General features: G+C 43.9%; 1 protein-coding gene across 1 annotated transcript in view; it reads left to right on the top strand.

Moving 5' to 3' along the window:
- The window catches only part of sema6bb (sema domain, transmembrane domain (TM), and cytoplasmic domain, (semaphorin) 6Bb), a 94,282-nt gene that overhangs the window by 59,011 nt on the left and 7,768 nt on the right, over positions 1 to 27,503 (top strand). Inside the window, exons 6-16 of the mRNA XM_068743103.1 lie at positions 881 to 979; positions 2,123 to 2,213; positions 2,876 to 2,995; positions 3,594 to 3,682; positions 4,430 to 4,647; positions 9,723 to 9,854; positions 10,038 to 10,187; positions 11,031 to 11,210; positions 13,230 to 13,370; positions 14,862 to 14,939; positions 18,017 to 18,075. Coding sequence (XP_068599204.1) covers positions 881 to 979; positions 2,123 to 2,213; positions 2,876 to 2,995; positions 3,594 to 3,682; positions 4,430 to 4,647; positions 9,723 to 9,854; positions 10,038 to 10,187; positions 11,031 to 11,210; positions 13,230 to 13,370; positions 14,862 to 14,939; positions 18,017 to 18,075 — 1,357 coding nt within the window. The remainder of the gene's footprint in view (positions 1 to 880; positions 980 to 2,122; positions 2,214 to 2,875; positions 2,996 to 3,593; positions 3,683 to 4,429; positions 4,648 to 9,722; positions 9,855 to 10,037; positions 10,188 to 11,030; positions 11,211 to 13,229; positions 13,371 to 14,861; positions 14,940 to 18,016; positions 18,076 to 27,503) is intronic.

Here is a 27,503-nt window from a genome sequence, read left to right as displayed (position 1 = left end):
CCAGCCTTACTCCTTCCAATGACATCAGTTCAAACAGTGTTCTTGAAGTAGAACCCATCTGGTGTGTGTGTGTGTGTATGTGTGTGTGTGTGGCAGAGCTGGTGCCATTCTGACTGGGACACTAGTAGTTTGGGGAGGGTGTTGCTGGCCGACAGCCACTCTCTGCAGATCACCACTCACTTGCGGCACTCACGCACACACACACACACACACACACACACACACACACATACACACGCACGTACACACACACACTCCTTTCAGCTCAAAGTTAAGCTCCATCTAGTTCCGTTATACCCGAGAGATGGTAGACGGTTCTACAGCCAAAATCGAATCGTGATGACTTACATCCAAACATTACAGTAGGATAAACAGCACTGCAGGTTAGAAGATGTATTACTGCTTTGGACATGAGCCGACCCTTTAAGTCATCAGAAACTCACAAACCTAGAATAAACATGGAGAAATTAAAATTAGACCTGTGATTATTCATGAAGCTAGTTGGCTGTAGTTTGACGCCTTGCAGTGGAGAAAGTCTTCTTAAAGAGGTTGCCTGTTCTGAGATCCTGACGCCTGTTTGGATTAGCGGCTGCCGGCAGCAGCAGCTCTACGTCTGCACGTAAAGAGGGCCGACTCTGAAAGCATCTGCATTCAGACTGTGTCGCCGTGATTGACAGCGTTAATGGCGTGATGATTCCACACGTCATTCGAGTGAAAAGCTTCATTTCACAGAGCAGTTTGGATAATCAAGCTTTGAAAAACAAACCTTTTTTTTTTTTTTTTGCTCTATTTGCCTCCTCTTCTATTTCTTCCCTTCAGTTTTAAGCCTCCTGCATATTAAGCTCTCCCTCTTTTAACTTCACTCTATTTATTCCTGCAGGATGAATGTCGCAATTTCATGAAGGTGCTGCTCAGCAGACAAGGAGGCTTGTTTGCGTGCGGAACCAACGCCTTCAACCCACTTTGTGCCAACTACACTGTGAGTAAAGCATGCGACGAGCCACCAGTGCAGGCTTGGGTACAGCAATGTGTCATATCTAATGCTGATTGTTTCAGTTTCAATTGATATCCACTGAACCCATTCTTCCTGGGACTTATTTATCCCTCTTGTTGCCGATCATGTAATTAGTGAGTCTTGTAATCAGGGTGAGCACAGAGAATGCAGAAGAGGAAACTTTATGTGACTGACTTGGCTGCATTTAGTGAAGTGGTGAAGAAAGCGTAAACGTAATTCCCCAGTTGAAAGCAGAAGTGCTGATTGCCATAACTCAAACAATTAGACACAGCACGCTTTGAATATTTCCTCAACTCCATCCAAATCGGAACCAGATTTTCCTTTTTTTTCCCACCGTGCAGCAGATTGAGCTCCAATTTCAAATCAGCCTTATTCAAATACTGTAACATTTTCAAACTTGGGGGTAGAAAAACTGCACATAAATTGTCATTGAATCGACTGATATTACATCCTTCTGTAGAATTAGACGAGAGATGAAGGCAGCGCGGCGCTGGAGGAAGCAAGAGAGAAATTCTTTCAACGATCAAAGTCTTTTTTCTGCTCAGTGTTATTTCCGGTCTCTCGTTTCAAACGTGGCGGAACAGTGAGCTGCACACGGCCCGTTGTTTGTCAGTCACTGATGACATTCTAACAGTGTCTAACGCACCTGTCTGTACCTGAGAGGCTGGCTGTTTCTCTGGGGACTAGTTAGTGATGCTAGCTACCGTTTTATTTATAGCTGATCTTTAATGAAATGATCACACCTACACATTTCAGCTGTTGATGAGAATTAGTCTCTGAGTAGCAACGTGTGTGTGTTTGTGTGCTGAGATTTGACCGTGCATGCAGGTATGTTTTAGAATAAGAGACTGAAACTTGAGTGTGACTTTGCACTAGCGTATGTGTGTGTGTGTGTACTTGCCTGTTTTATTTATGCATGAGAGAACGGCTGTGTCTTGTAGATGGGTCTAATTACCACCAGTGAATCATTAGATTGCACTTTGGGTAACAATCTTTAATTGCCGTTGGTCTTTGTCACTTGTTTTCACGATGCTGCTGTAGATTAATTTGCATTGTTTGGAGCCTGTTGATGAGTGTGTGTGTGTGTGTGTGTGTGTGATGTAACAGGCAGACACTCTCGAGATGGTAGGAGACACTGTCAGTGGGATGGCGAGGTGCCCTTATGACCCCAAACACGCCAACGTAGCTCTGTTTGCAGGTAAGACGCACCTATTGCTTTGATCGTTACTACGTGCCGTTGTTGACTTGCGACAGTTCGACTTTTCGGCGACATTTCGACTCTTTGACCGCACTGGTCTGTTGTTGTTTTTTGTTGTTGTCTGTTTACGACGTGTTTTTAACAACATGCCGGAAAGCGAGCGAGTGAATCGAGCGTACGGCAGTTTCTGCGGCCTCACCCACGTTTTTTTGCCGACGTTACATGACGCAGCATAATATTCTTACTTTAATTCAACATGCGCCGATTTACGACCAAGTCTGCTCACGACAAAACCCTCGGATCCAATTGTGGTCGTAAAACAACGACCCCCTGTATTTAACCCCCCCACATGAAATCTTCAAACTCGCAAACAGGCTATCTCAACATGATTCTCCCAGTTTTATTCATCATCATATTTAGATCCTTATGTACTGTGTAATGAAATTGATAGTACCCTTAAGAAGCCATTACTCGTTAACTAATGTCAGATAATCCAGACTAATAATCTCAGAATTGCTGCAAATGTGCAATTATATTATTGCACCCTTTGGAGCGGTCCTTTGTTTATGAGGCAGCACTGGGATATTGTGACAACGCGCGCGCTCTAAATTGATTATTTGAAGTTACTCTGCAGCGTTCTTGTGCTTCGGTTTGTGTTTCAGAGGGGAATTTGTTTACAGCCACAGTGACGGACTTCCTGGCCATCGACGCCGTGATTTACCGCAGCCTCGGGGACAGTCCCGCTCTGCGCACCATCAAGCATGACTCCAAGTGGTTCAGAGGTACCTACACGAGTTCCAGTGTGCCTGTTTAAGTGTGTTTATACCGTGCGTTAACACACACACACACACAAGTGCACAGAGTGCATCTGCTGTTGATGCATTGGCCTGATGTTCTGCACACATCACTTAGGGTGTAGAATCGATGTGTGTCTGTGTGTGTGAGAGCCGGCGGCATACAGCTGAGTCAGCAGCTCGACGTCTCTCTGGCGACTCAATCCTGACAGTTTGTCGGTCCTTTCTATTGATGACGATTCTACAGTCAAGATGATTCCCACTCTCACACGCCGGTCCTGGCTGTAATATTCTGAAGATCTCTCTGGAGCATCGGGGAGGCATAATGTGCTTATTGTTTGGTGTGAAATCCCCTTTCACCGTGTAATGAAATTAAGCATGGCCTGCGCCTCGTTCTCACTGCCCTCACGTCGCCCTGGTGTCGCGGGAGGGAATGATGCATTTGGAAATGGAGACACCGTTTGCTGTATGCTTTCTCATCGTTCATCTATATTTAATTAAGCTCCTCTGCCTCTCCGCAGATCTCTCCTTTGCACTTTCCCCTTCTTCTCTCACCTTTTTTTTGTTGTTTTGTTTTGTTCTTTAGAGCCCTACTTTGTCAGTGCTGTGGAGTGGGGCCCTCACATCTACTTCTTCTTCAGAGAGATAGCCATGGAGTTCAATTACCTGGAGAAGGTATGAAATTTTGTCCACCCCTTTCTTCTGAGCTTTCAGCACTCGCATGGAGGAGCCGCTGCCCGTTCGGAGGGACGTTTGAAAAGGCAGAAGTGAAACGCACTTGCTGTTAAAATGCAGTTATTTGATGCATTGGTCTCGTGTTCTGCAGTTATTTGGATGACAATATCAGGTCTCCTCTCACTGACCTTTCATCCTTACATTTGTCTGTCGGCAGATCTGATCCAACAAGTTGCAGTCTGAGCAAGCAACTCATGTCAGTGTTAATCTGAGAAAAGCTTCTTCTTTTTTTATTTTTTTTAGCGCAACACGATTAGCATTGTAAAACCTGTTTCTCTAGAAGAATCGGTTGTTCACATCTGTGGAAACATATTCACTTGAGCTTGGATATATTTACGGAGAGCCGAGTAAATGGATACTTAAACAGCATAACTATTGCGGGGGGGGGTTCAAAGAAGCAATTTTGAGATGCACTGACATTTTCATGAATAATTGATTAGACATTTACCATCATAAAACAATGATCTGTCAAAACAGAGTTTCCACTGAGCCGACAACATGCACACGTCACTGCAGCGATCAGCCCGGTGTTTAAAACATCTATTAGCTCTGCCTTTTTGAAGATGAAGCGCAGCGCTTCTATACTATAGCCCAACTCCCCAGTTAATCATTGAGGTCATTTCTGATCTGAACGCGTACAGTATAAACAGTCAGTATTTGGCAAGTCAGTTTTCTATGCCTTCACAGGTGGTGGTGTCTCGTGTTGCTCGAGTGTGTAAACGTGACCATGGTGGGTCTCAGCGTGTTCTGGAGAAGCAGTGGACATCGTTCCTGAAGGCCCGTCTGAACTGCTCCGTCCCTGGCGATTCCCACTTCTACTTTAACCTCCTCCATTCTACCAGCCCCATCATCAGGATGCACGGCAGGGACATCATCCTGGGCGTGTTCTCCACTCCCGCCAACAGGTGCGTCACCGAGATGCAAGAACATGTGTGTAAACCAGCTGCGTGGTTTTTGTCATTCAATTTGGCCCTTAATCTAACCCAAAATATCTTGGACAATTTCTCAGCTGCTCTTAAATAACATTTTTGTCATTTTCTCATTGACTTAAATTGTGGATTTTCAAAGTGCCACCTCTCAAATACCTTCAGCTAATCATTACTAGGCTGCAGAAACTTTCTGTGCACCTGAAGGTAAGTGCACTCTAGTTGGGAGTAAATAGAAAGCTTAATCTGTGGACTTTGAGAGCCGATGCATTTGATATTTTTCCAACCTGTTTACCCTCCGGAAAGAAAGGCAGGGATCCAAGGATGTCGAGAGTTGCGATTTGTTGCTTTACCTATGAAGCCAGACAGAGAGCCAGACTTCCTAAAGGCCAAGCAACGCTCCAGAGAAATAAGTGTGGCAAACACAAAGAGCAAGATTGTGGGTGCAGACTAATTTAAAACACATGGAAATGCTTCAGCGAGGACCAAAGGGTGATTTGTGGAAAGACGAGATTAAATTGAAAAAAGGTGAGAGCAGAGCAGAGGTGCTCCCGGTTAAACGGAGGGCTTTTGGAGACCGGGGGGGTATTTATAGAGCCAAAGACAACATAAACCACAAACCACAGGAACAGAGAGAGAAACGTGACAAAAATATTTACGAGAGCAAGACGCATTATAATTCTTATTCTGTTGATGCATGAAAAATTATTCTGTCTTTGTATTGTAAAGATGTTCTCGTGACTTGATGGTGTTATTCTTGATTCTGTCTTCTAACACAACAGTTTAGCGCTTTGTTGAAACCACTTACTGAATGCTGCCTTTTCCCGCTGCCAAACGGCTCATGTGTTCGCCGTTGTTTGTTTGTTTATCTGCTGGTCTTAGCAGCATTAACGCAAAAACAGATTCATGGCTTTTTATGAAACGTGGTGGAAGGCTTGAACATACGACAAGGAAAAAGATTTTAAAAAATTTAACATCGCAAGATGGCTTTTTGTGCCTTTTATTTTCTCCAGCACACAAAATACTTAAAATATTACCATGAAGTGGATCAAAATGCCTTGATGGGTTTACTTTAATTATAAGGACTGGCGGACATATGCAGTAACCTTATTTTATTTAGTGCCTTCCCGGTTTTGTCATTATCAGTAGTTAGTTTACCGGTAAGCAGTCATCCCTCGCTATATTGTGGTTCACTTTCCACGGATTCAATCTATCGCAGATTTTCTTGAAGTACATTATATTATTATTATATATTGCGGATTTTCCGATTCTGCGGTATGTATAAAGGGTTACAATATCATTATTGTAATTCATTTATTGATAATAGTATGAATAGTATAATGAATATATAAATAAATACAGTTTAGAATAGAGTTTGTATTGCTGTCTCAGTGGCCTGAACGATGGAGTAAGCTTTCTTTAATTTCCCTCACATCTAACTGAATGGCCTTTGAACCCCTCACTGTGTCTGGCAGTGCAAACGCATTGAAGTGAATTTGTGCAAATGATTGCCGCTGGCTGCTATTTGTCTTTGGTCTGGAATCAATACAGCCGCTCGCTTCAACGCAGCCAGCAGCATAACTGTCACCTGTCCCGGCACAACACCATCTGCAGTCTGCCTACAAACCTGAATCACTGTGGATTCTGGACCTCCTGCGAAGAGTCGGAAAAAAGAGAGAGAATGAGCAAGCAAATATGAAAGCGGAGAAGATTAAAGAGGGAGACCGTGAACAAGAGGGAGAGAGAGAGATGGCTGAGAAACTCCAGGGCGAGGAAGTCAATAATGGGCAACACGTGCAACCTTGCTCCCCGAGATCAAAAACCTCTTTTGTAACAATGCAAGAAGGGGCCACTGCTTTCACACACACACAAAATGGTTCCCAGATATCAGCACACAGAGGAGAACCACCTGAGCAAAAGCCCCTGTGTGGGTAAACTGCCACTGGGTATTATTCTAAAAACTGCCAGCCGAGAGAGAGAGAGAGAAAGCAGCGATTTAGATGGATGGATGAGGATATGTGTGATGGAGGAAAATGAACACAAAGGGAAAGTGAGGTGTGAGGTGCTTTACAAAACTCACACTGGCCCCATGTGGCCCACTGCGCCACGCTGGCTAAGTGCTTGCCAGATAAATTGCTTTGGCTGGCAGCGTTTTAGAGAGAACGGCATGAAGCAGAATCTGGGAGTGGAGGGATCGCCACGCTCTCCTGCCACGTGGTCCAATGCAGCTTAGATGGGAGTCCCGTGTGGGGCTAATAAGATGCAGTTGAGATCTCACTGGGTCCTCCTGGAGTCTCGCCTGGACACTCATTATCTCTTGGATACTCCCGGGGTGATTTTTACAGCCACATGCCAGCTCCTTTACTCTTATGGAGGTTGCAAGATGCGTTGGTTTGTGCTTCCATGGTGTAAAATTCTCCTCGGTTGCCAGTTCCGCTGTGCATCCACCTCTCAAGCCTGAGGCACTTCCTCTCAAAGTTGGATGAAAGAGGAGTTTGGATTTCCTCCTAAGCACCTCCTGCACTCGTGCTCCGAATGTACAGGAGATTGAGACGGCGTGCAGAGCAATGGCAGAGAAAAGGAGAATGCAAATTATTGCTGCCTCATTTAGCAACTTAAATAAATGGGTATACGTGGACATAAGGAATGCTCACCATCCTCACGGTGGAAGGAGCAGGACAGATAACAAACAGTTTAGATGACTTCTCGGCTTTTGTTTTGGCAGCTGGGTTTGCCTGTTGCTGCAGGAGAAGACTGACACAGCCTTATTAGGCGTAATGGAGCCACAGAGGAATGCAGCGAAAAACCTCCCATGCAAAGTGAAGTAAATCTAGTGCATCCTGGGAGCCGGAGTCCATGTTTGGTTTTGGTTGTAAAGAAAAGCACGCGGCGGGGTCAGTCAGCAGAATGTCCCTTTGGCAAAACACATCAAGATTGTTGATTTGATGGATATAAAAAAATGGATATAACTTTGAAAATTTGTGTGGCATGATTTTGGCTCTATATAAAGTGTGGTGGAAAAATCAATAGGCGAATCATTAAAATTTACAAAAACTAAAGGCTTGAAAAGAAAATATGAAACTGATCAAAGAACACAGAAAAATATCTGTTTAAATTGTGCAATATTAAATTGCACATTATCTAGACTAAGTGGTAGAAATGAAATGAAAGTTTGAAAATATTTGATCCTAATTTGTGATTAATACCTATTCACGCAGAAAATGTCAAGTTTTAATGTGAGTATAAAACCCTCATTAAAAGCAAGAATGAAACTTCCACTGACTCCAACCTTCTCCTCCTCTTCTCTTTCTCCTACTCCACCGAGCGTCTCCGAGGACTGCGTTATTCCGAGCTGTCAGTGTGCTTGTTAAACAGAGAGGAAGCGTTTTAGATTCAGCAGCCCTCTCAAATGGACACCCTATGCATTTAGTCTGGACGGCCTGCCGCTCAGCCGCCATCGAGGGGAACGAGTGAAAGAAGGGCAAATGCTTCAGACGGACAGGGTGGGCAAATTGGAACGAAAACCAGAGACGGTGCGGAATTATTGCGGCTGCAATGGGCGTGAAAACAACAGAGATTCCTTTTCAAATGAAGGGGAATAATTCTGGGAGGGTGAAAACACAACTCGAGGCCTTTAGGCTTTCTTCTGCTAAACATAAAGGTGCAAACTCGGTGACCTGCAGCGAGAAAGGAAGACAGGAGGGGTTATAGGGTAAAGAATGGAAGTCGAGATGGCACCAGCGACATGTCACACATAACATCTGCTGCCTGCGGTCCTGAGAGGGAGGAAACGCCTGCAGCTTTACAGCACCGCATCCCAACCTGTGAATGGATAGATAAGTCCTGAAGGAGAATGGGGGACCTGATCAAATGACACATCCGGAGAGCACGGCTCCCCGCTGAAGGCAACAGCCAACCTTCTGCCACTGCCCTCCCAAAAAAAAAAATGTTTACAAAAGGGCACTCAAACAGAAACTCCTCTGCAGAATCATGACGACAAAAAAAAAACAGAGCTCATCAGCCGGACATTTTATTTTTCAAGACGGATAGTTGGAAAGAAAGGCAGAACCGGATGGTACGTGTGTGGGATTTATGCAGCAGCAGGTTGCCGGTGACTCAGTTGCAGGTTTTTTCCCGATTTGCTTGAATCATCAAGGTATTAGCACTTAGTCACACGCTCTCACACTGCGTGCACAACAAGTCATTTACGAGGACACACACAAACACACACACACACCGCTGAGAGGCGAGTCTCAGGGAAGCGAGGGATGTTTCGTATAAAACTCATTTCTCCTCTCATTATCTCATCTTGACACGCTTTTCCTCGCTGTTTTCTTTGGCCAGAACACACAGGAGCAGCATCAGGCTCCGAGAAGAGAATGGATTAGTTGTGTCTCTGTTTGCTGATTGTGACTGTGTGTGTTTGTTTTTGTGTGCGGTCCATCCGCACTGCATGGAGCAGATGTTCTGATCCCTCTTGGGGGGGTTCACGAGTAGTTAAACATCCTCCTCGGTGCACCATGAGTTTTACAGGAATGTGTTGTTCGGTTTATGAGAATCCCCCCCCCCCCCTGTTTGAATGGAAGAATATTCAGTGAGTCATTTCCTATTTCGTTTTATTTCCCATGAACTCCAGCCAGCATTTCATGGGGATAATCTGCGTATAGCATCCGCTGCTATTCTTCACCCAGGGAGTCGACGGCTTCTCTCTTTTCACGTTGCTCTTTCCATCTCAGTAACAATATCCTTTGTGTTCAGGCAATGAACGTCAAAATATGAACATCCCAAATCCAATTTGTCATCTTCGCTGGGTGCCTAGTCCCGTCCTCAAGCTCACAATCCGCCGTTTAAAGGCTTTTTGTATGTTGGCATTGCTTCTTCCTGTTTCACTGTCTATTTTTCAGCCTAAGTATTACCTGCCTTATCTTTTCTCGTGGACTTATTCTGAGTGCACCTCTGTTGAGAGTGAAGTCCAGGACTGGCAGTTGTTTTGTATCAAAGTGTTCAATCTCTCTAATCTGAGTCTGCGTCTGAATCTCTCTCTGCCTCTACAGCATCCCAGGTTCAGCGGTGTGTGCTTTTGACATGGAGCAGCTGGCCGGGGTGTTTGATGGGAGGTTCAAGGAGCAGAAATCACCAGAGTCCATTTGGACTCCTGTTCCAGATGAACTCATCCCGAATCCAAGGTAAAAGTGGATCCAATCATTTTTCTGCACCTGTGTTCAGGCTGTCGTTTGATTACCGTAAAACGAACACAGAGATATGAATATGGTGTAGCAGCCTGTAGAAACTTTGTTCAGTAAAAGTAAAAAATAAAATACAATTATGCCGCTGTCTGCTGCTCACGCATGAACTTTCTTTGTCTTCAGGCCAGGTGGCTGCGCCGTTCAAGGTTCCAGGTTTAACTCCTCTAACTCCTTCCCTGATGAGATGCTCAACTTTGTCAAGACACATCCTCTAATGGATGAAACCGTCCCGACTCTCGGGCAGAGACCCTGGATTGTCCGAACCATGGTCAGGTGAGTCTGGATTCACACAAGATTAATACGTTATTCCTATAACAAAAGAAAGATGTTGCAACTGATGAGGAATTTGTTCATTTTGTGTTTTGATGGAAACTTATTTGCTGAGTTTACAAATTTAACTTAAATTAAACTTGCTCAAGTTGAGGAATCCGATTTTAGTTGACCCCCTTAAATTCTGACTTTTACTGGCAGAGACTAGGTTTGTAAAGATGCATGGGATGTACTGCATGCATGCAAACGAACACACGTCTGTCTCTGGCTGCGGACTCCTGTTGATGATGTCCTGGTTTGATGTCGGACTGTGATGGCAGACAAGCAGCTGCAGCGCGTCAGGTCTCACTTAAAGGCATGCGTTCCTCTTTCTCCGGTGTCTACTGTATGAATCCCGCTGACGAGCAGCCACCAGACTGTTATGGAGATAGATGCACGTAGAATATTAAACACCCGGCTCAACATGGCTTGTATTCTCTTCTGTTGACTCAGACACACAGGACTGTGTGCAGTTCAGCAACACTTCAGCTGTTGTTTCAAGTTGTGCCCATTTACTTGACTGATATTATTAATGACTGAATGTCTGGCATAATTAGTTTATTATGCAAATCAGATGTGCAGTTTCTTCTCTGCGGAATTGATTTCATTTTGAAGTGACTTGAGAAAAAAAAACAAAAATCATAGAATGACTTAAATTCACAAGAGTCTCTATTATCTACCTAAACCCATCAGCTGTAAAGCATTCAAATAATAGTTTTGCCTCCTTTTAGCCTCCCAAGAAGCAAAGTCTCAGATGAGCCATGTAGTTCTGTATATTAATGCGATGCTCGATGTCCATTTGCACAGATACCAACTGAACAAAATTGTGGTGGATACAGAAGCCGGGCCTTATAGGAACCGGACCGTGCTGTTCCTCGGGTCGAGCAGAGGGACCGTTCTCAAGTTCCTCATTATGCCCAACCAGGACAACACAGTCACCAGCAGCGACATCTTCCTCGAGGAACTGGAGGGATTCAATCCCGATAAGTAAGACATTGACGTCAGCAGAAATGACGCTGTTCTGTACGCTGAACCGCACAAATAGGCTTTTATTGGAAATGCACTCAAAAGTCAGTTCAAAAGTCAAACAAGTCCAGTTTAAACCCCCTTTTTTTTGGCTCTTCTTTGTTATTGTTCCAAAAATATCAGAACTACTTCTACATTTAAATCTGTATAGTTAGATTTCCTGGTTTATACAGCAGCAGAGGTAAGGAAAGAGTTAATTGTAATCTATGGCTAATGTATGCACCACAAAGGAGCCGTGGAGCAACACATTACCAAAAGGGACGAAATCATGACACGTCCTTGAAAAATGGCATCCTGAATTCTGCAGAAAAACCTCAGTGATTCTTTAGAGATGCACGAATTTGTGCTGAGATGATCCAACCCTGCGTCGGCAATAGAAATAGGGCAAAAAGAAAAGGAGCGCAGGATGATTTTGTTATCAGGAAATCCTAAGATCTTTTAATGAGGTTGAGACAAACTGCACAATGGAAGAGCATCCGAAAATAATGAAATGATGATAAAAATCACATTGTCCTTTATCTCAACAAAAGTGACAAAATGTCAGGCGAAATTGCCCCTTATCTTCAGTCTGAAGCTAAATTATATTTAATATCTGGAGCTTCACAAAAGATTGGAGTCGATTGGACTTCTTGTACCTCTGTAATTAGCATTTTTGCAGGGAGCAAGCAGCTTTGAAATGTCACTGCATCCCATTGCTATGTAATGAACTCTGGGTCATTTCTCATCACAGCTTTGTTCTTTGCTGAGACACGGTGTTCCACGTGGCGGCTGGCACACAGTGCAAACAGTTTGGCTGGTGAAGCCAATGAGAAATATTTTACTACATGTTTTTGAACATCACTTTCTAATGTCTTATGCCCTTGGATACAATTCATGAGCCAAATAACTGGAAAGTGGAAACACATATTTATTTCTGCAAGTCAGGTTCAACCCAAGTCAGAATCCAATGTTTTTAATATTGTTTCACTTTTTATTTTATTAATGCACTTCCTTTCTTTCCTGATCCCCTTCGCCAAATGTGCACCAATTTTACCATTTTGTGTCACAACTTATTTTTTCCTCCTTCCCTGTTATAAAAATAAGGGAAACTGATGGCAAATGAAATTAGAAGACTGTGTTCTAAACTAGTTGTTGTGGACTGGGCCCAGTGTTTCAGGGCTCATTCTGCGAGCCCCACCGGGAGGTCAGTGACAGTCCAGCTATCACAGCAGGCATTCAGCTAATCAGGAGACTGAGCGGTGCCACATCTATTTTTCATGCTCCCGGCCGGGCCACCCCCCAACCTCACCTAGCATACAGACAAAACCATTTCTTGTGCCTGATAATAAAATCCTGGCTGCACGGAAGGAGGGCTGCTAAAAGTCACAGCACAGATCAAACCACTGGTTAGGCTGTTTGCCATAATGGATCTGAAATACTAATAGAATCTATATCGTCCTCACTTTTCTGTCTGATTTTCTTCTCCTGGCTTTCTGTGGTATTGTCTGTGAGGAACAAGTCACAAGCTGGCCTTATCAGAATGATAGATTCTTTATAATGAATCAGGGTCTGCTGTAAACCATCGAGATACCACTGGTGCACGAGTGCACGTGTGCATAAAAAGGTATAAATCCGCAGCACAGAGACAGGTTGGTTCCGGCTGTTGTAGCTTTAAGTGCCGATTAGAAGCAATTAGGCTCCTGGCTGCTATTTTTTGATGGCTGCCCGACCTCTCGAACCTTTTCAATTGGCTCAGAGCATTATTCGGATTGACACTGACACATCTGGCTGCACAGATTGGCCTCTGGTGGCGTTTTGCCTTTATTTATATAAAGGTTTACCTTTGGTTGTGTTTCACATTTTAGTCCTGACAAATGTTTGGTCAGAGGGGTATAACCGGTTTAATGTGCAGTCTGGTAATTCAACCTGCCTAATGCATTTTTGCTTGTTATGTTATGCCTGCCTATTTGTAATGTGTGTGTGTGTGTGTGTGTGTTGCAGGTGTGCTGAAGACTCTCCACAGGCCAGGCAGCTGTTGTCGCTGACTCTGGATCGGGTGAGCCACACTCTGCTCCTTGCCTTCCCCTCCTGTGTGGTCAGAGTCCCGGTGGCTCGATGCCAGCTCTACTCCCGATGCATGAAGTAAGTCTGTGCAAAGTACTGAACATAATATGGCAGCGTGAGAGGAAGTTACACGAACATTCAAAGCCCACCTGGCCTTCCCAAGCGTCCTTGAGCCAGAACATTGTGAGTCGCTATTCTGTTGAATTTCCTTCAACATCGACCATACTACAAAGTGATAATCAGGTAACTGCTTTATAATATTTAAATGAGGCAAAAGGCAATTCAAATGTGGTTGTAAAATGGGAGAAAATCTAATAAAGGGGCTGTTAGTGTAGTTGCCATTAAAAATAATGTATTAGTACCTGTTTCCGTAGTGTGTGTGTGTGTGCGTGTGTTTATATATATATATATATATACTGTATATTATTATTTTTTAAATCCAGGTAATTGCAATAAAGAATTGTTAACCCAAACTTATTTTGGATGTGAAGCGAGGTATTTCAAACTAATGACACTTCACACAAACAAGTACACACACACACACCAGCACATCAGGCACCAGGTGAGTCATACAAGCGTGTAATCCAGAGCACACCTGATTTCTAAGGTGTGAGCAAACTCAGGTTTTGCTTTGAGCCTTTAAAGATCCCGCTATCAGTCCTCTCTGCTTCCACAGCACCGGTTAAAGATAGCGATGAGCTACACTCTTAATATCCTCGTCCTCACTGCAGGTGTGAGTCTGGATCGACACTGATGGAAACTTCCGAGTCGTTTAGAGTCCTGGTTTTCAGATCAATCTTTAATGACTCGTTTGACAGTAAAGGGTCTGCAGTTGCTGATAAACCTTTTATCCTGATTTAACCTCATGCAGGGAAGCCATCATTAAAAAGTCATGCTGTGCAGTTAACCGCCGAGCAATCCCCCCATACATCATCACGTCTGAGGTTTGACATATCGACAACAACTAATCCCTCTTAGACTACTCGACGCCAATGCCAACGTACGCACGTTAATCTCTATTCACGATGCTAGTGCAGCAAAGATAAATACACTTGTATAAGTGATCATCGGGATCAAATTTGAAGCTACAGTAATTAATAAAAATTTTCCCAGAACGTCCTCTGAAATTTTGTCCCACTGTTTTTTCCATTGTCGTAAACCTGCATTAAACCACTTTTAAGATTAAAAAAAAATGTTGACTAAGAACATAGATGACAAAATGTGAAGTTGATATTATCAACTATGTTTTATTTGACAAGTTGGAAATAAACACCATAAATAAATGGGAAGGAGGGAAAGAGCCTTAATAGTCACGTCAGAAATGGATAAATGTTCATGTTAAACACAGACATTCATACATTCGGTGAATTAAGATCATCAGTTCTAATGAGATTTTTAGCTCCCAGCATGATATAAAATAATTACTAATGGAAATAAGCTAATTGCAGCTCCTGCTTCACTTCAAATTGAGCATCTCTTTATATTATAATCAATATCAAATAACTTCTAAACTAAGTTGGATGAATTAGGACTGAAATAGACGCTGCTCGGCTGTTTGTGTCGCTGCAGGAACTGCATTGCCTCCAGGGACCCTTACTGTGGATGGACCAGGGGAAGTACCTGTTCTTTCCTCAGACCTGGGACCAGGTAGGGCAGTTCTCCAGTCACATGCCCCTCACTCTAATGCACACACACTGGTTCATACAAGTTTTAGTGCCCACCCTCTATCACCATGTCTGTCTGCTTTATTCTTTTTTTGGCATGAAGTGCGTTTTTCACCTTCTTTGGTTTCTTTGTAATTATTTTTTGCTCTTTTTCCAGTTCTCTCGAGGTCATTTCTCAGGAGACATGCGTAGCGTCTCACCCATCGACTTGTCCCGTGTATTATTTATCTGATATAGAAGCATTCGGTTCTATTTGGACATCTGAATAACATCTGTGCCCTCTTTCGTTTGTCACATACAGTGTGCTCTCTGTGTGCACAAAAAATTGATTTAAGACGTCTGCTGCTGTTCTTTCACTTGCCTTGTTATCGAGTGGTGGCCATAAAACACAGCCTAAGTGGAAAGTTGTGTGTGTGTGTGTGTGTGTCTTTGTTTCTCTGTTGTGTAACATTAACGGCTCTTGTACCCAGTACTCTTGTCTTTTTCTTTTTTTTGAGGGAGGGGCTTGTTTGAGTGAGTGTTTCTCTGTCTGGGTGTCTGGGAGGTTGTGAATTTAGAGAAGGCCTGTTTGCCTGACCTCCCTGTCCTTGCTCCTGAATCACAGCGGCGTCCTGACGGCTCGCCTCCGGTCATGGCCGCCTCAAGCTGGTGAAATCATATCTTTCTTTACTCGGGACGTTTATTGAATTAGAGCTTCAAAACAAAGGTGTAGTGCTGCCCGGGCAGAAAACACGGAGCGCCTCAGACTGCCTTCTCCTGCTATTAAAGGCCTCGGAGTTGCTCCGGAATTGATTGACCAAGGGAAGGTCAACTGGGCAATTGATTTTGCATTGAGTTGCACTGGATTTCCTCTTTGAAGACTAATGTATCCTCTCTATGCAAACTGATGCCAGAGGAGACCTGTGCTGATATAGTGTTAGATGGAAGTTTAGGTACTTCATATGGAAAATAAGGTTGTTTTTTTTTACTAATAAAGGTAATTGTTGTTGTGTCACCGAGAAGGAAGAATGTGTGTAATCTGTTTTCTTTTTTGTTCCCTGCTTGTGTTTTAAGCTGCATTTCTAACAAGGTGATAAAGAATATTTTACATTCAATTTAATGACAAACCTAAAATTTAAACTGCTTATCTATACTTTTAATTTAATTGCACCATTTATCAGCCACGTTCAGAGAACTGCTGTGACTTGTCTTCTTACCAGTGGATACCCGCTACTGGGAATCAGTGTTGGACAAAACAGTCTTAATCGCCAAACACGAATAACAAATGGCCTTCATCATTTTTAACATCATGTCTTCAACCATAGAGTCATAATAAACAGAAAAGCATGCACACACTCGCAAAGCTAATGTATACAAGGTAAATGCTCAGAGTCCGGGAGGCAGTCGGCTGAACACGGCCCATTTTTCTTTATTAGGATGACAACCGCTGCAGTTTCACGCTGCGCTCGGTGCCATTTGTCACTAAGATTTTCAGGCATTAAAAGCATAAATGTCGGCTGCTTGAGCTTTTGGTTAATTAAGAAATATTAGCTAATAAGGAAATAATTTTCCTCAGTATATGTAAGAAGTTTGTCTTCTGGTTCACCTTTTGTTAAACCATGTGGCCCTCGTGTACTTGTGTACTTGTTGTCAGTGTTGTTGTTGTTTATGTTGCCAAAAGTTATTCTATCGACGTAATAGTTGGAGATATTTGGAAATATATTGCTAGAAATATACTAGCTTCCTTGCTGCAAGTTAGATCGGTGGGTCTGCTGCACAGGCATGTTTTATTTAAATCGCAGTTATTTCCAGTAAGGGATCAAAATGTAATTGAACTCTGTATTCAATGAGACACGCACACGCACGCACACACACGCACACACACACTGACCCTTGTGGCTCAGTGCTGTGCTCCTTGGTATGAGCCATGGTTAAGAGCAGTTGTGTTTTTCTTGGTGAGCACCTGGTCTCTCTGCTGCTCTCATTTCCTGCGTTTCCTCACCTCATCATGTGTAATTGTCCTTTGAGTTTTCCCCACTTCCGTGTCGCCCGATTGGGAAAAGAGTTTTCAAGCACTGGGATAACATTTTAGAAATAAGATACGTCGCGGTTTCTCCAGAAGGAAGGAATGACATTTCCTTGAGCATTCACTTTAAATATTTTTTCTTTTTTTTGGGGGGGGGGGGGGGGGGGGGGTATAATGTGTTTCTCATAAAACAGATTTGGTGGTTTTATGGTATATTTTTGAGAACCAGTCTCAATAGTGACTGAATGACTAAAACAGATTTTCTCAGCTTGGCCCTATTTAAACGAGTCATAATGCATCATCTAAAGGGGCGCGAGTGAAACTTCTATTTCACCATTGCTTAATTAGTCCTAGATCTGTTTTAGGCAAACATCACAATTGCTGGATTTGGTTCCTTGTTGATTCAAAGTCAAAATGACCTCCAGCGCTTTTAGTTTTTAGTTAATAGCAGCCACATTGAGGGAAGTTAAATAAATCTATTCTTCAGGAAAACGAATAAACCCCAGGAGAGTTCAGGCAGAGCAGCCGCGGGACATCAGAGGGGACGCCAGAAAATATCGTCTCCATTACACGATTACTGTACTTTGCACAGCAATCATGTCCTGCCCCCAGAAACACTTTGTTCTTCTGTCATGGAATCCTGCTTTGTACAGTTACTGCTTGATAGATGGGCATCAGGATATCGATTGAAATTGCTTGGTTCAAGCTCACGCAAGAATACGTCATGTGTTGTTTGACAATGAAATGCAAGCTGTGGCATTTGTTTTAAACCGCAAGCATCTAATATGAAGACAAGCATGTTGACCCGGAAGTTAGTGGGTTAATTAGGTTGATTAAAGAACCTGCGGGGGATAAGAATAATAATGGCGATACATTCAGAACATTCTGGCTTGTTCTTTAATGTCAAAACGAAACCCCGAGCACTGTTCTCCCTTGTGACTCGTCCTCTTCTGTAGCATCAAGACCGTTTCCCCCTGTCTGATTGGATCTGTGCTGTGTGCGCCGCTATGGCTCTGCGTCTTCTGATAAATGGCTGTGTCCTCTCTCCTCTGCAGATTGCCGTTCGAGCAAGATGTCGAACAAGGAAACGTGGCCCACTTGGGCGACTGTGACGGTAAGAGTGCTTGTGTGTGTGTGTGTGTGTGTGTGTGTGTTTGTCTAGGGAACGTGAGGAGGAACCTGGTTTACATGGTTTAAAACAGACGAGTCCCAAATTCCCTTCAGGGCTCTGTCGTCTCTCACCTCTCCCAAGAGGAGCCGCTGAAATCGAACCCGACGCTGGTCGGAGGGTCCCAGTGTTTGCTTTGGCTAACTTTGTTCTCCTTGCCGTTTACTCTCTCCTGACTTTGCATGCTATCTTTGCTTTGGTCTCGCACTATTTTGTTGTATCGACAGTACATGTGGTTAATTATATTCAGCTCGAGTTCGAGTTCTCCTTGATGTTTTTTTTCGTTCTTTTTTTCCTTCCTCTCCAAAAATGAAATCTCTATTCTAGATACATGGATGTTTCGGATACTCCCATGACTCCCCCCCCTCTCTTTGATCTGAGCGCTAATTCTGAGGCATGCAAATTAATCATGTGGCTCTGAAAGTTCCCGGAGTTCATGTGTCGTGCTCCTTCAGAAAAGAACAGATAAATATTGCATAATCAGAACTATAATCCGGTTTCAGATGGGCGCTCTGTTTGATGGGGCGCTCTTACTTCAGGTCCTCTGAAATCCAAACCTCGAGGGATATGGCCCCTGAAACGTATGGCTGTTGATCAGTCTATGCATGCTGGACTTAGCCAGCTATTTGTCTTCATTGAGCCCATGTGTAGTTCCTTATAGAGCATGTGTAGTTCATTAGATTTAAAATAGATCGTGCTATGTTTATGCTGTTTTTCATTCCTACAAGTCAGATTTGTCTGATGACATAAAGTAGGTCAAAATCAGCGCAATGGCGCGTCCATAAGGGAAGGATTTCAGCAGACGCGCGCTGTTGTGCAGGAACCTTGTGATCTAAGATGCAACCTCCATAATCATTAATACATCAATGGGTGAGAGATTAACCTAATTACTGTTGCTTAGTGATTATGGAAGGCTTTGCATGGACTATTATCGGATATTCTTCTTATCCATGTTATATCTTAGCCCCGGATGCCCGGTTGGCGGTTCAGAGGGTCTAATTGCAGATACTGAAGGTGCCGAGCGGCTTTCCACCGGCTGCACTGTAGATTGAAGGAGTATCTCAACCCCAACCCGCAATGTTTAGTTGAAAAACACCTCCAGTGGATCCCGCTGCCTCATATCCTATTTCTCAAGAGTTCATAAAACACCTCTAAAAAATAAAGAAAAGTTCCTTCACCCCCTCTAAAATAATTCACCAGCGTGTAATTCATTCGTTCATATCCATGATTGCATGACAAACAAACTTCTTCAATACAGGATACGAGAACAAAAACAAGGATTTATGTTCATTCTGTGTTCCTCTAGAACGCACACTTTTATTTTCCAAAAACAGCATACGGATTCAGCCAAATATTCCTTTTCAGATTAGTGCAGAATACATCAAACATAGAATCTCAGTCTCTCAGAGATGAAAGCGTGCCCCTGTCCACTTGGACCAATGTCAGACAGAGACGCGTTCTTCTGCTCCCTGTGTCTTGCCTGTGAGGGAACGCCTGATCTCGGAGGCAAGCTGGGGCTGGCTGATGCGTCTGATCCCATCGTAACATATGCCCAAGCTGAACTCGGCTGACAGAGGTGAGCGCTGTTGTCGCTGCGCGAATGAGAGCGGCAGGAGCGGGAGCCGCCATCCATCTGGCTGCCACCGACACTCAGACAGCGCTCTGTCTCAGGTGTCGCGGTGAACCTGCTGCTGCGACATCTTTTCATCATGCCTCTTTTTTTTTTCTGCGACACTTCCGTTGTCTCTGATGTGGATGCATTGTTTCCTGTTCCTGTTTAACACTGAATCCATTTATTCTTGTCTTCCCGTAATGCAAACACAGTACCAAAGTCAAAGAAGACAGAGATGCTCAGCTTCAATGAGAACGTTATGACAAACTGTCTATATGTCTGAGCTCCTTCCTCTGGGCTTGTCGTCTAGTGTCTTCACCTACACAAACATGCACTAATCATCCCTGTACTTGGCAACACATGCCACACAAACACACACCAAACACAAAACTCTTCAGGGACCAGGATTGTCAAAATAGACCAAAGTCGACTGGTTGTTGAATATTTCATATCGTCGTATTGGACCCATTCCACCTGTCTGGGTCTTGATCCAGCAGATGGGAGGGGAGATATTGCCTCCCCTCCCATCTATATATCACTCTTTGGGGAAATTCAGCAATCTAATTTTCACTCTCCCTTTTGCTCAGTTCCTTTCTGGAAGGACTCGGTTTCTGCAGCTGCATGTCAAATTCGATTTGCCCTCAAAGCCCCTCCAGTGACAATCAGAATTCATGGACATGTTTTCAACAGTCCATAAGCCTAAAGAACGGCTTTGTTAAATAACGATTGTGGTTATGCAGATCAGCGGCTCCCAACCTCTGGGCTGTAAAAACACTAATAAGATGGAGAAGAACAGATTTTTACATAAATTAATATTAGCTTTAATGACTTTTCCTAATCTTTGCTCTTTTCAACGAACGTGTCAGAAAGCTCTGCCTCTTCTAGCGGCTAAAAATTCAAACAAAACAATCATAAAGTGGGAAAGTTTTAGAACGACTTAAATCTCACAGATTTATGTGAACCGGGTTACAAGTAGATATATTTGTTCTAAACTTTTGTGACCTACGTTTCAACCCGTATTACATTACTGTATACCCACTTCCTCACCGCTGTGAGTGATATCCAGTCTCAATAGCATTTTGTTTGATGTGTTCCGGATTTGAGGGAATAAAAAGTGAAGAAACTGGGCCATTGTTTCTGGCAGGTTGGTGATAGTCTGCCAGGACAAAATGGTTTTCATGGTTTTTCAGTCTTTGAATAAATAGTAAGTAGCCCCCCCCTCCCCTTTATGTTTACTTCTTCCCTTTTCACCAAAGTTATTTTTCCATCCTGTGGGAGCTTGAAACCAAATTTCAGGCACCTCAGATGTTGCCAGTGGCAGAAATCCCAGAGAAATATGTCTGAAAACTGGACAAGTAAACCAAACGTTCGTGAATGCAGCACTGTTCATGAGAACACACAATTCTTTTGGAATTTTGATGTATTGTCTGACTGACTAAGGTCAGGCTGATTAAAGTCAGTATTTTAAAGGAAATTGTGCTTGTTCTGGTCTTAAAAAAGATCCAATCTTTTATGTGCCATAGTCTTTTCTCCTCTACTGCAAAGGCTTTTTCCTCTCCCTCATGCTTCATCTCGCTCCAGTCACAGTCAGCGCTACACTGATTCCAGAGCAGCCTTGTCATCAGACCTCAAAGGGAGATGGATGGACAGCTTTTACTTAGAGCCAGGCTAACTGCCTCCACTTTCTCCTTAGTCAGAAAGAAGCCGTTACCGGAGGGAGAATTGATTTTCGTCTCTCCTCGGGCTGAATCAGATTCAAGAGAAGAGAGCAGAACAAAAAGAGTTTGGGAGACCATTGGAAGTATAGGCAAACTTTAAGGATGGAACGAATGAAATGATTCAGGGGATCAGAAGTGTGGAGTCATAAGGGGGGGGGATGAGGAAAGAGGTGGGGTGATAGGAAGAGGGGCGCTAAAAGAGTGAGGTCAGAAAATGAACAAAATGGGGGTAATCACAAAGGAAGTGGAGAGAAAGCCAGGGTGACAACAGAAAGGGTGGATGAAAGCTGTGAGAATGGAGGGAGTTGGAGGTAATGGTGGAAGAGTCATGGCTTTCATGGGTGCCTGGCTGGAGCTGTGTGACAAATGGACTGAGACCGCCGCCGGCGACTTCCGCGTCACAGCACCGTCTCCAGCCTCCCACTAACTCTGATGAAGGGATGTACCCGCCTCACATCCTTTTCATCTTCCGCTTCTGTGTATCCTCACTTTCATACCTGTATCATTCTATTTTTATTTATTTTTTAATGAGCGCCAATTTCCCTAAAATGTTTGTAGAAAAAAAAAATGTCTCTGTGGAATGTCCTAAGACCACAGTCAGAGTTCAGTTCAATTACATGAGCAGGGCAAGTATAGTTAAAGGCCTTGTGGTTATGCATGGCGGTGCTTTTATTACAAGAAAAACAAAAATGTCACTCCACGATCACACACACACAATAAATGTTAACATGTAGAGACAGACGGTTCCCCTAAACCCACTATGATCAAAGCAGAACACAACATCCAATAGAGACGATGTATCGTGGTGAAAGAGATGAGCTCAGAGGGATATCTGGGTTCAATTATGTGTGTGTGTGTGTGTGTGTGTGTGTGTGTGTCTCTGTGTGGAGTGTGATCTCTCATGCTTTGTAGAATATACCTTGTTGTTGTTCTGTAACTGTGGGGATCCAAGAAAACACTTTTTCATCACCTGATGAAGCTTTTCTCTTCTGAAAGTTTTAATTCCCACCATGTTAGCCCGCTGTCGTAGTTCCAAGTCTAACAGGAGCGATTCAGGGCACCTCTTTGCACCTTCTAAAGTGCATTGTGTAACTTTTAATTAAAGAGTCCATAATCTGGCTGCATGGTAAATCGATGTAAAGTGATTCTAAATTGATCCTTAATTATTCATAGGTGTGCTGTGGGGGATAACAGATTTAACCTTCTTCCGTTCCCTTTAAAGCAGCTGTGTCTGCACCAAATCCCTCTTCCTGAGGGGACAGGTCATGTAAGTTGACAAGTTCACTGAGGAGGAAGAGAGAGTGACATTGGCCGAGAGATGCACAGGGATGGATTGTAGACCATTGATCAGGCAGGGCCATGTTATTGTTGATGCAGGTTGTTAAATAATACATTATTAATGCGGAAAATACCCTTTAAAATACCCGCAGTTATTGAAACAATTGATTCGTCTGATTATTGTGTCATTTAGTCAGGATGCATGAGACCAGGTTTGTGCTGATTGATGGCTTCATCACTTTGCTGCATCGATACATCTGACCACACTGCAATAGCAACATGCCCATTGGTTCAGAGACCAGAACGAGGAAACGGTGTTGGTGCTGGCAGCACTGTGCATGACTTTGCATCAAAGATAAGCCCTGTTTTCACTGCAGCTTCAAGACAAAGCTGGTGCACCATGAAACACGTCCCTATAATGAAGATGAAGGTGTGATGTGGGGGTGTTTTGTTGCACCTCTGTGATTGCACTGAATTGTACATTTGTGCTGAGGCGTTAAAGGTGAACATAACATTTGGAAGACGAGTGGTTCAAGCCGGAGGCACTCACAGATCAGTTTGTAGCTCCCAGAGAGACAGCTCAACATTTGAGAGCGCCTCGCCAGCCAATCAGAGCACAAGATGGGCAAACATTTAACAGAAAAAGTACATAATTAATGGTCATTAATCCCTTCCTTACAAAGTACTGCTGGACACACACTCGGTGTGTTAGATATTGTAGATGTTGGTGTTGCTGTGTATACTTTGCCCATGGAGTCCCAGCTCGCTGTGTGAAATCACACACAGCAGCAGCGTTGTTCCATCCTCGCCTGGTTCAGTGCAAGCAAAACAAAAGGTGTTGTAGAGAAGGGGAGGGAATCCGTGGAGGCGCGTAGCAAGATATCTCTAAAGAAATCCTTCTTTTTCACTTTGTATCATCAGTATTGTATTTGCACGTCTGACATTACTTCTACCCTAAAAATTCAAGTATTGTCCATACTCGCTTGTGTACACTATTTGAAGTTGAATTAGCGCTTACAGGAAAACGCAGAGCTCTTTGCAGAACAGTTGTGTGCCCTCTGAATTAGCAGGCTCTTCACAGTGGACAACTCCAGCAGCGTGACAAGCTGCAGCTGGATTAATGCTGGATTTAGTTTTAATGATGTTTGAGCAGAACGCCCTCCCCCGAGAGGCATCGCCTAACCGAGTCTGGACTCCTAGAGGTGTCTGTGTGTGTGTGTGTGTGTGTGTGTGTGTGTGTGTGTGTGTGTGTTTGGGAATGTGACAGGTAATACAAACTGCTGCTGTAAACAGCGTAATGAGTCCGATTGGGTTTGAGCGTCGACAGGCAGTTTGGTCCGTCAGATCCTCTTACGGCAGGATATCAGGACGTGTTGATTAGCTGTCCTCCGTTTTTCCGGGTAGTGACCCCCGCTGAAAAGCTGATCAGTTACAGCGCAAACAAGAGTTAAATGATCTGTCAAGCTGCCGACTCCACTTTTTTTTTTACCGTGAGGGTCTCGAAAGGAAGTGGATTCTTACATTCAAATAGTTTTGTTGGAATCCTCCGAAAAGTCGAGCACTTGATTCTCCCTCTTTTTTATTCTCCTGTTTGCAGGGCACAAGTCAAATTGTGTTTGCACAGACAGCTAGTCAGCAAGTTCTGTTGAACCAGCCATCAAATAGGAGGCGGGGTAGTAGTGGTGCAGGTGGTACAAGCGAACACACAGCTTTGACGCTCGCGCTCATCCTCCAAGCGGTTTGCTGCGAGCTCACTCGGCCGTAATGACACGGCGAGTGTTGCCGCGGTGTAGCTACAGATGGATGCAATTATGGCACCGTGAAAATATTTCCAGGAGAAAGGCAGTGTTTTGACTGGAACGGCGGGATGCAATCACTCAATAATTGAGGTCCACTGAAACATAAATGAGGCGAAGGCAGATTTGAGATTCCTTGTTGTGGCGATGATAACTCTGGATGACAATCACTGCGGAGTCGGGATCGACTCTGCCTCTCTCGTGGTTGCGACGTTGTGAGGGAGCTCTGCACAGGAAAGAAAATTTGTTGCCGAATTTACGACTGTGGTCTCATCTAATTCCAGGGTAATTGCTGCGGCTTGGAAAACGGCCCGAGTTCAGGCTGAGGAGAGGGAACCTATAAAATCGACAAAGGTCTTTGTATTAACATGGAAGCTAGTTAAAGCAACAGGATCATAAGTCTGCTCATGATAAATTATCTTGTCCTCTAGCTTGAACTCCAACAGGGCGACAGGCAGGAAAAGAGAAGGGAAGTGAGGACGAGGGCAGCATTTGCTCGAGTAGTTCATTTTTGTTTGGTGTGCTTTCCTCTTTCCGACTGAGAGAGGACTCGGTAACCTTGACTTTGCAGTTGTCCGTCCTCCTCTCCGATCCCCTTCCCCGGTCGCTCCTGCAAGGCACCAAGGGCAAAGTGAGTGAGCGAGCGAGTGAGCAAGCTGTAGAACAGACAACTAGAGATGGAGGAAGTGCCATGCGGAGCTCTGCAGACAGACAAGACTTTACTCTAACTTATGCATCTCTTGCACCCTGTGGAGCTTCTAAGAGGCTTGAAGAGCAGAGCTGATCCCCTCGGGGGGAATAGCTGATGAAACATGAGAACCAACGCACCTTATGATAAATGTCGTATGTGTGTACTTCTGCATTGTAGTGGAGGAAGGGAAGCGGTAGGCGGATTGTCATCGTTCGCTGTCTGGTCGGAGGGAGATTTAGGTGGTCAGCATTGTATAAATATAGCCTTCATCTTAATGTTGCAGTCTAGTATTCCATTTACCAGCATTTAAACCCTTGTCCTGCTAAGAAGAGTTCAGAATTGGATTTTCATGAGGTATGTGGGGTTGTTTGTTTGTTTGTGAATCCAGCATGAATGCATTGGACATTGGACATTGGTGCAGTAGTGCATTCATTTCCACTGATTGAGACATCTTGCTTCTCTCTCTCTCTCTCTCTCTCCACATATGTTTCTTACATCATTCATGCATCCATTTTCTAATTGCAGGGCCATGCAGTGCGGCAGGGGGGCTATCACAGCTGTCACTGGGCGAGAGGCGGGGTAAACCACGGTCACCAATTAAATACAGGGCACTCGCATTCATACCTACAAGCAATTCACTTCTTTTGAGTGTCTTGGGAAGCCGGAGACCACGGATAGAACCCCCACAGTCACAGGAACATTCAATCTCCACAGTTTGACGTCCTCATTTGCTCCTTGCTCATGGAACCAGCATGGCGCCTACGGGGGGCCTTTCAAATTGTTATTTTATACGCTGGTAAAATACATCATAAAGCCTTAGATGGCTCAATTGGAAGTTCTCAATATGAACTTTGTTTGATGCTATTTTGTTTGTTTTGTTAATTTGCTGAAAGGCCTTTGATGTGTCGAGAGTGGCACTGAAATTCTTCATTTACAATTTCCTTTCACACATCTTCAGACCGGGTCACTTTTCTGTGTTGTTTTGGAGCCTTTTAACACAAATGCACAAACAGCAGCTGGAGCAGATCAATGTCTGCATCAGCGACCGCCAGACACTTTGCATGAGAGGAATTTAAAACACACACAGAAAGAGGGGAAGATGAAGAATAAGGGCCCCGGGATCGTCTGTGGTCAGAGCTACATAACTGGGCCCCATAAAGTGTGGGCTGGACCAAGAGGTGTTGTGCAATTCCTCAACAGGAAGGCCTGCGGGGTGACATCCAGAATACTGTAGCTACTCTCCTATCACCCCACCGGGGATTGTTTCCCTGTCTATCATCCAGACAGAAATCGACCCCAGCAAGTTAACTCCCTGCATCAAACAACGCTTTTCCTCCTTTCCTCCAACACATCAATAACACAAGTGCACTTTTTCTTACCCTTTCTCTCAATATTTCACTCGGTCACATTTCTTTCTGTCTCAATCGCTTTCCTTTCCACTTCATTTATCTTTCTTTTCCTCCAACACTTCCTCCCTATTATTTTGTTTTTTTTCCTAACGTTCTTTGCCAGTCTGTCACGTTCCCTTGCAGATTTGTTTGCATCACCTAGTATTGATCACTTTGAACTCTCTTTAGTCTGGGTTAGCTGACAGCCGCTGTGATTGTAAGGGATCCTTCAGCACAGGATGCGCCCTGGCAGCGCCGGCTACCCGTGAGGTCTTAGCCCATGTCACAGCGGAGACGTTTAATTAAAGGCGGCCTGTAAATTAGCAGAGCAGGTGGGTGGCTGAACGAATGTGGCGAGAGTACTTTCAATCAGCCACCCAGATGGTGTGCTGCCCCGACATGAGGGCTGATGGTTTAATCATACTGCTCAGAAATTTGTATTCGGAAAGATTCCAACAACTCAGCGCTTAAGATCTGAACATAAAAACAAATTGGCATGTGTTTTCAGCTGGTGGGGGCGTAGAATAAGGCCACACGCTGAAACGAAGAATTTTTTTGACGTAGCATTTGAGAAAGATTAAGTTGCCTGGTTGATTATTTTAGAGTGAGAGAGAGCCATTTAACTATGAAGATGCTTAGACTAATGCTATGTGGACTTGCTCTCCAATTTATTGTGCGTCACATGTTTGTGGGGATTCATATTTCTCTCTGCATAAATGCTTTTGGCTTTGCACCGAAGATGAGAATATCAATTACCAGAAGAAACTTGAGCCAGGTCCATAACCCATAAGTTATAGACTCATGTGCGCTAATGCACACTAGCATATATGGAAAACGATTGATTTCACCACAGTGTCTGGATGCAGCTGAAACTGCTAACAGCTCCCTCGT

Source organism: Brachionichthys hirsutus, chromosome 9, assembly GCF_040956055.1.
Source record: "Brachionichthys hirsutus isolate HB-005 chromosome 9, CSIRO-AGI_Bhir_v1, whole genome shotgun sequence".
NCBI classification, from domain to species: domain Eukaryota; kingdom Metazoa; phylum Chordata; class Actinopteri; order Lophiiformes; family Brachionichthyidae; genus Brachionichthys; species Brachionichthys hirsutus.
This window is presented reverse-complemented; position numbering and strand designations above follow the sequence as displayed.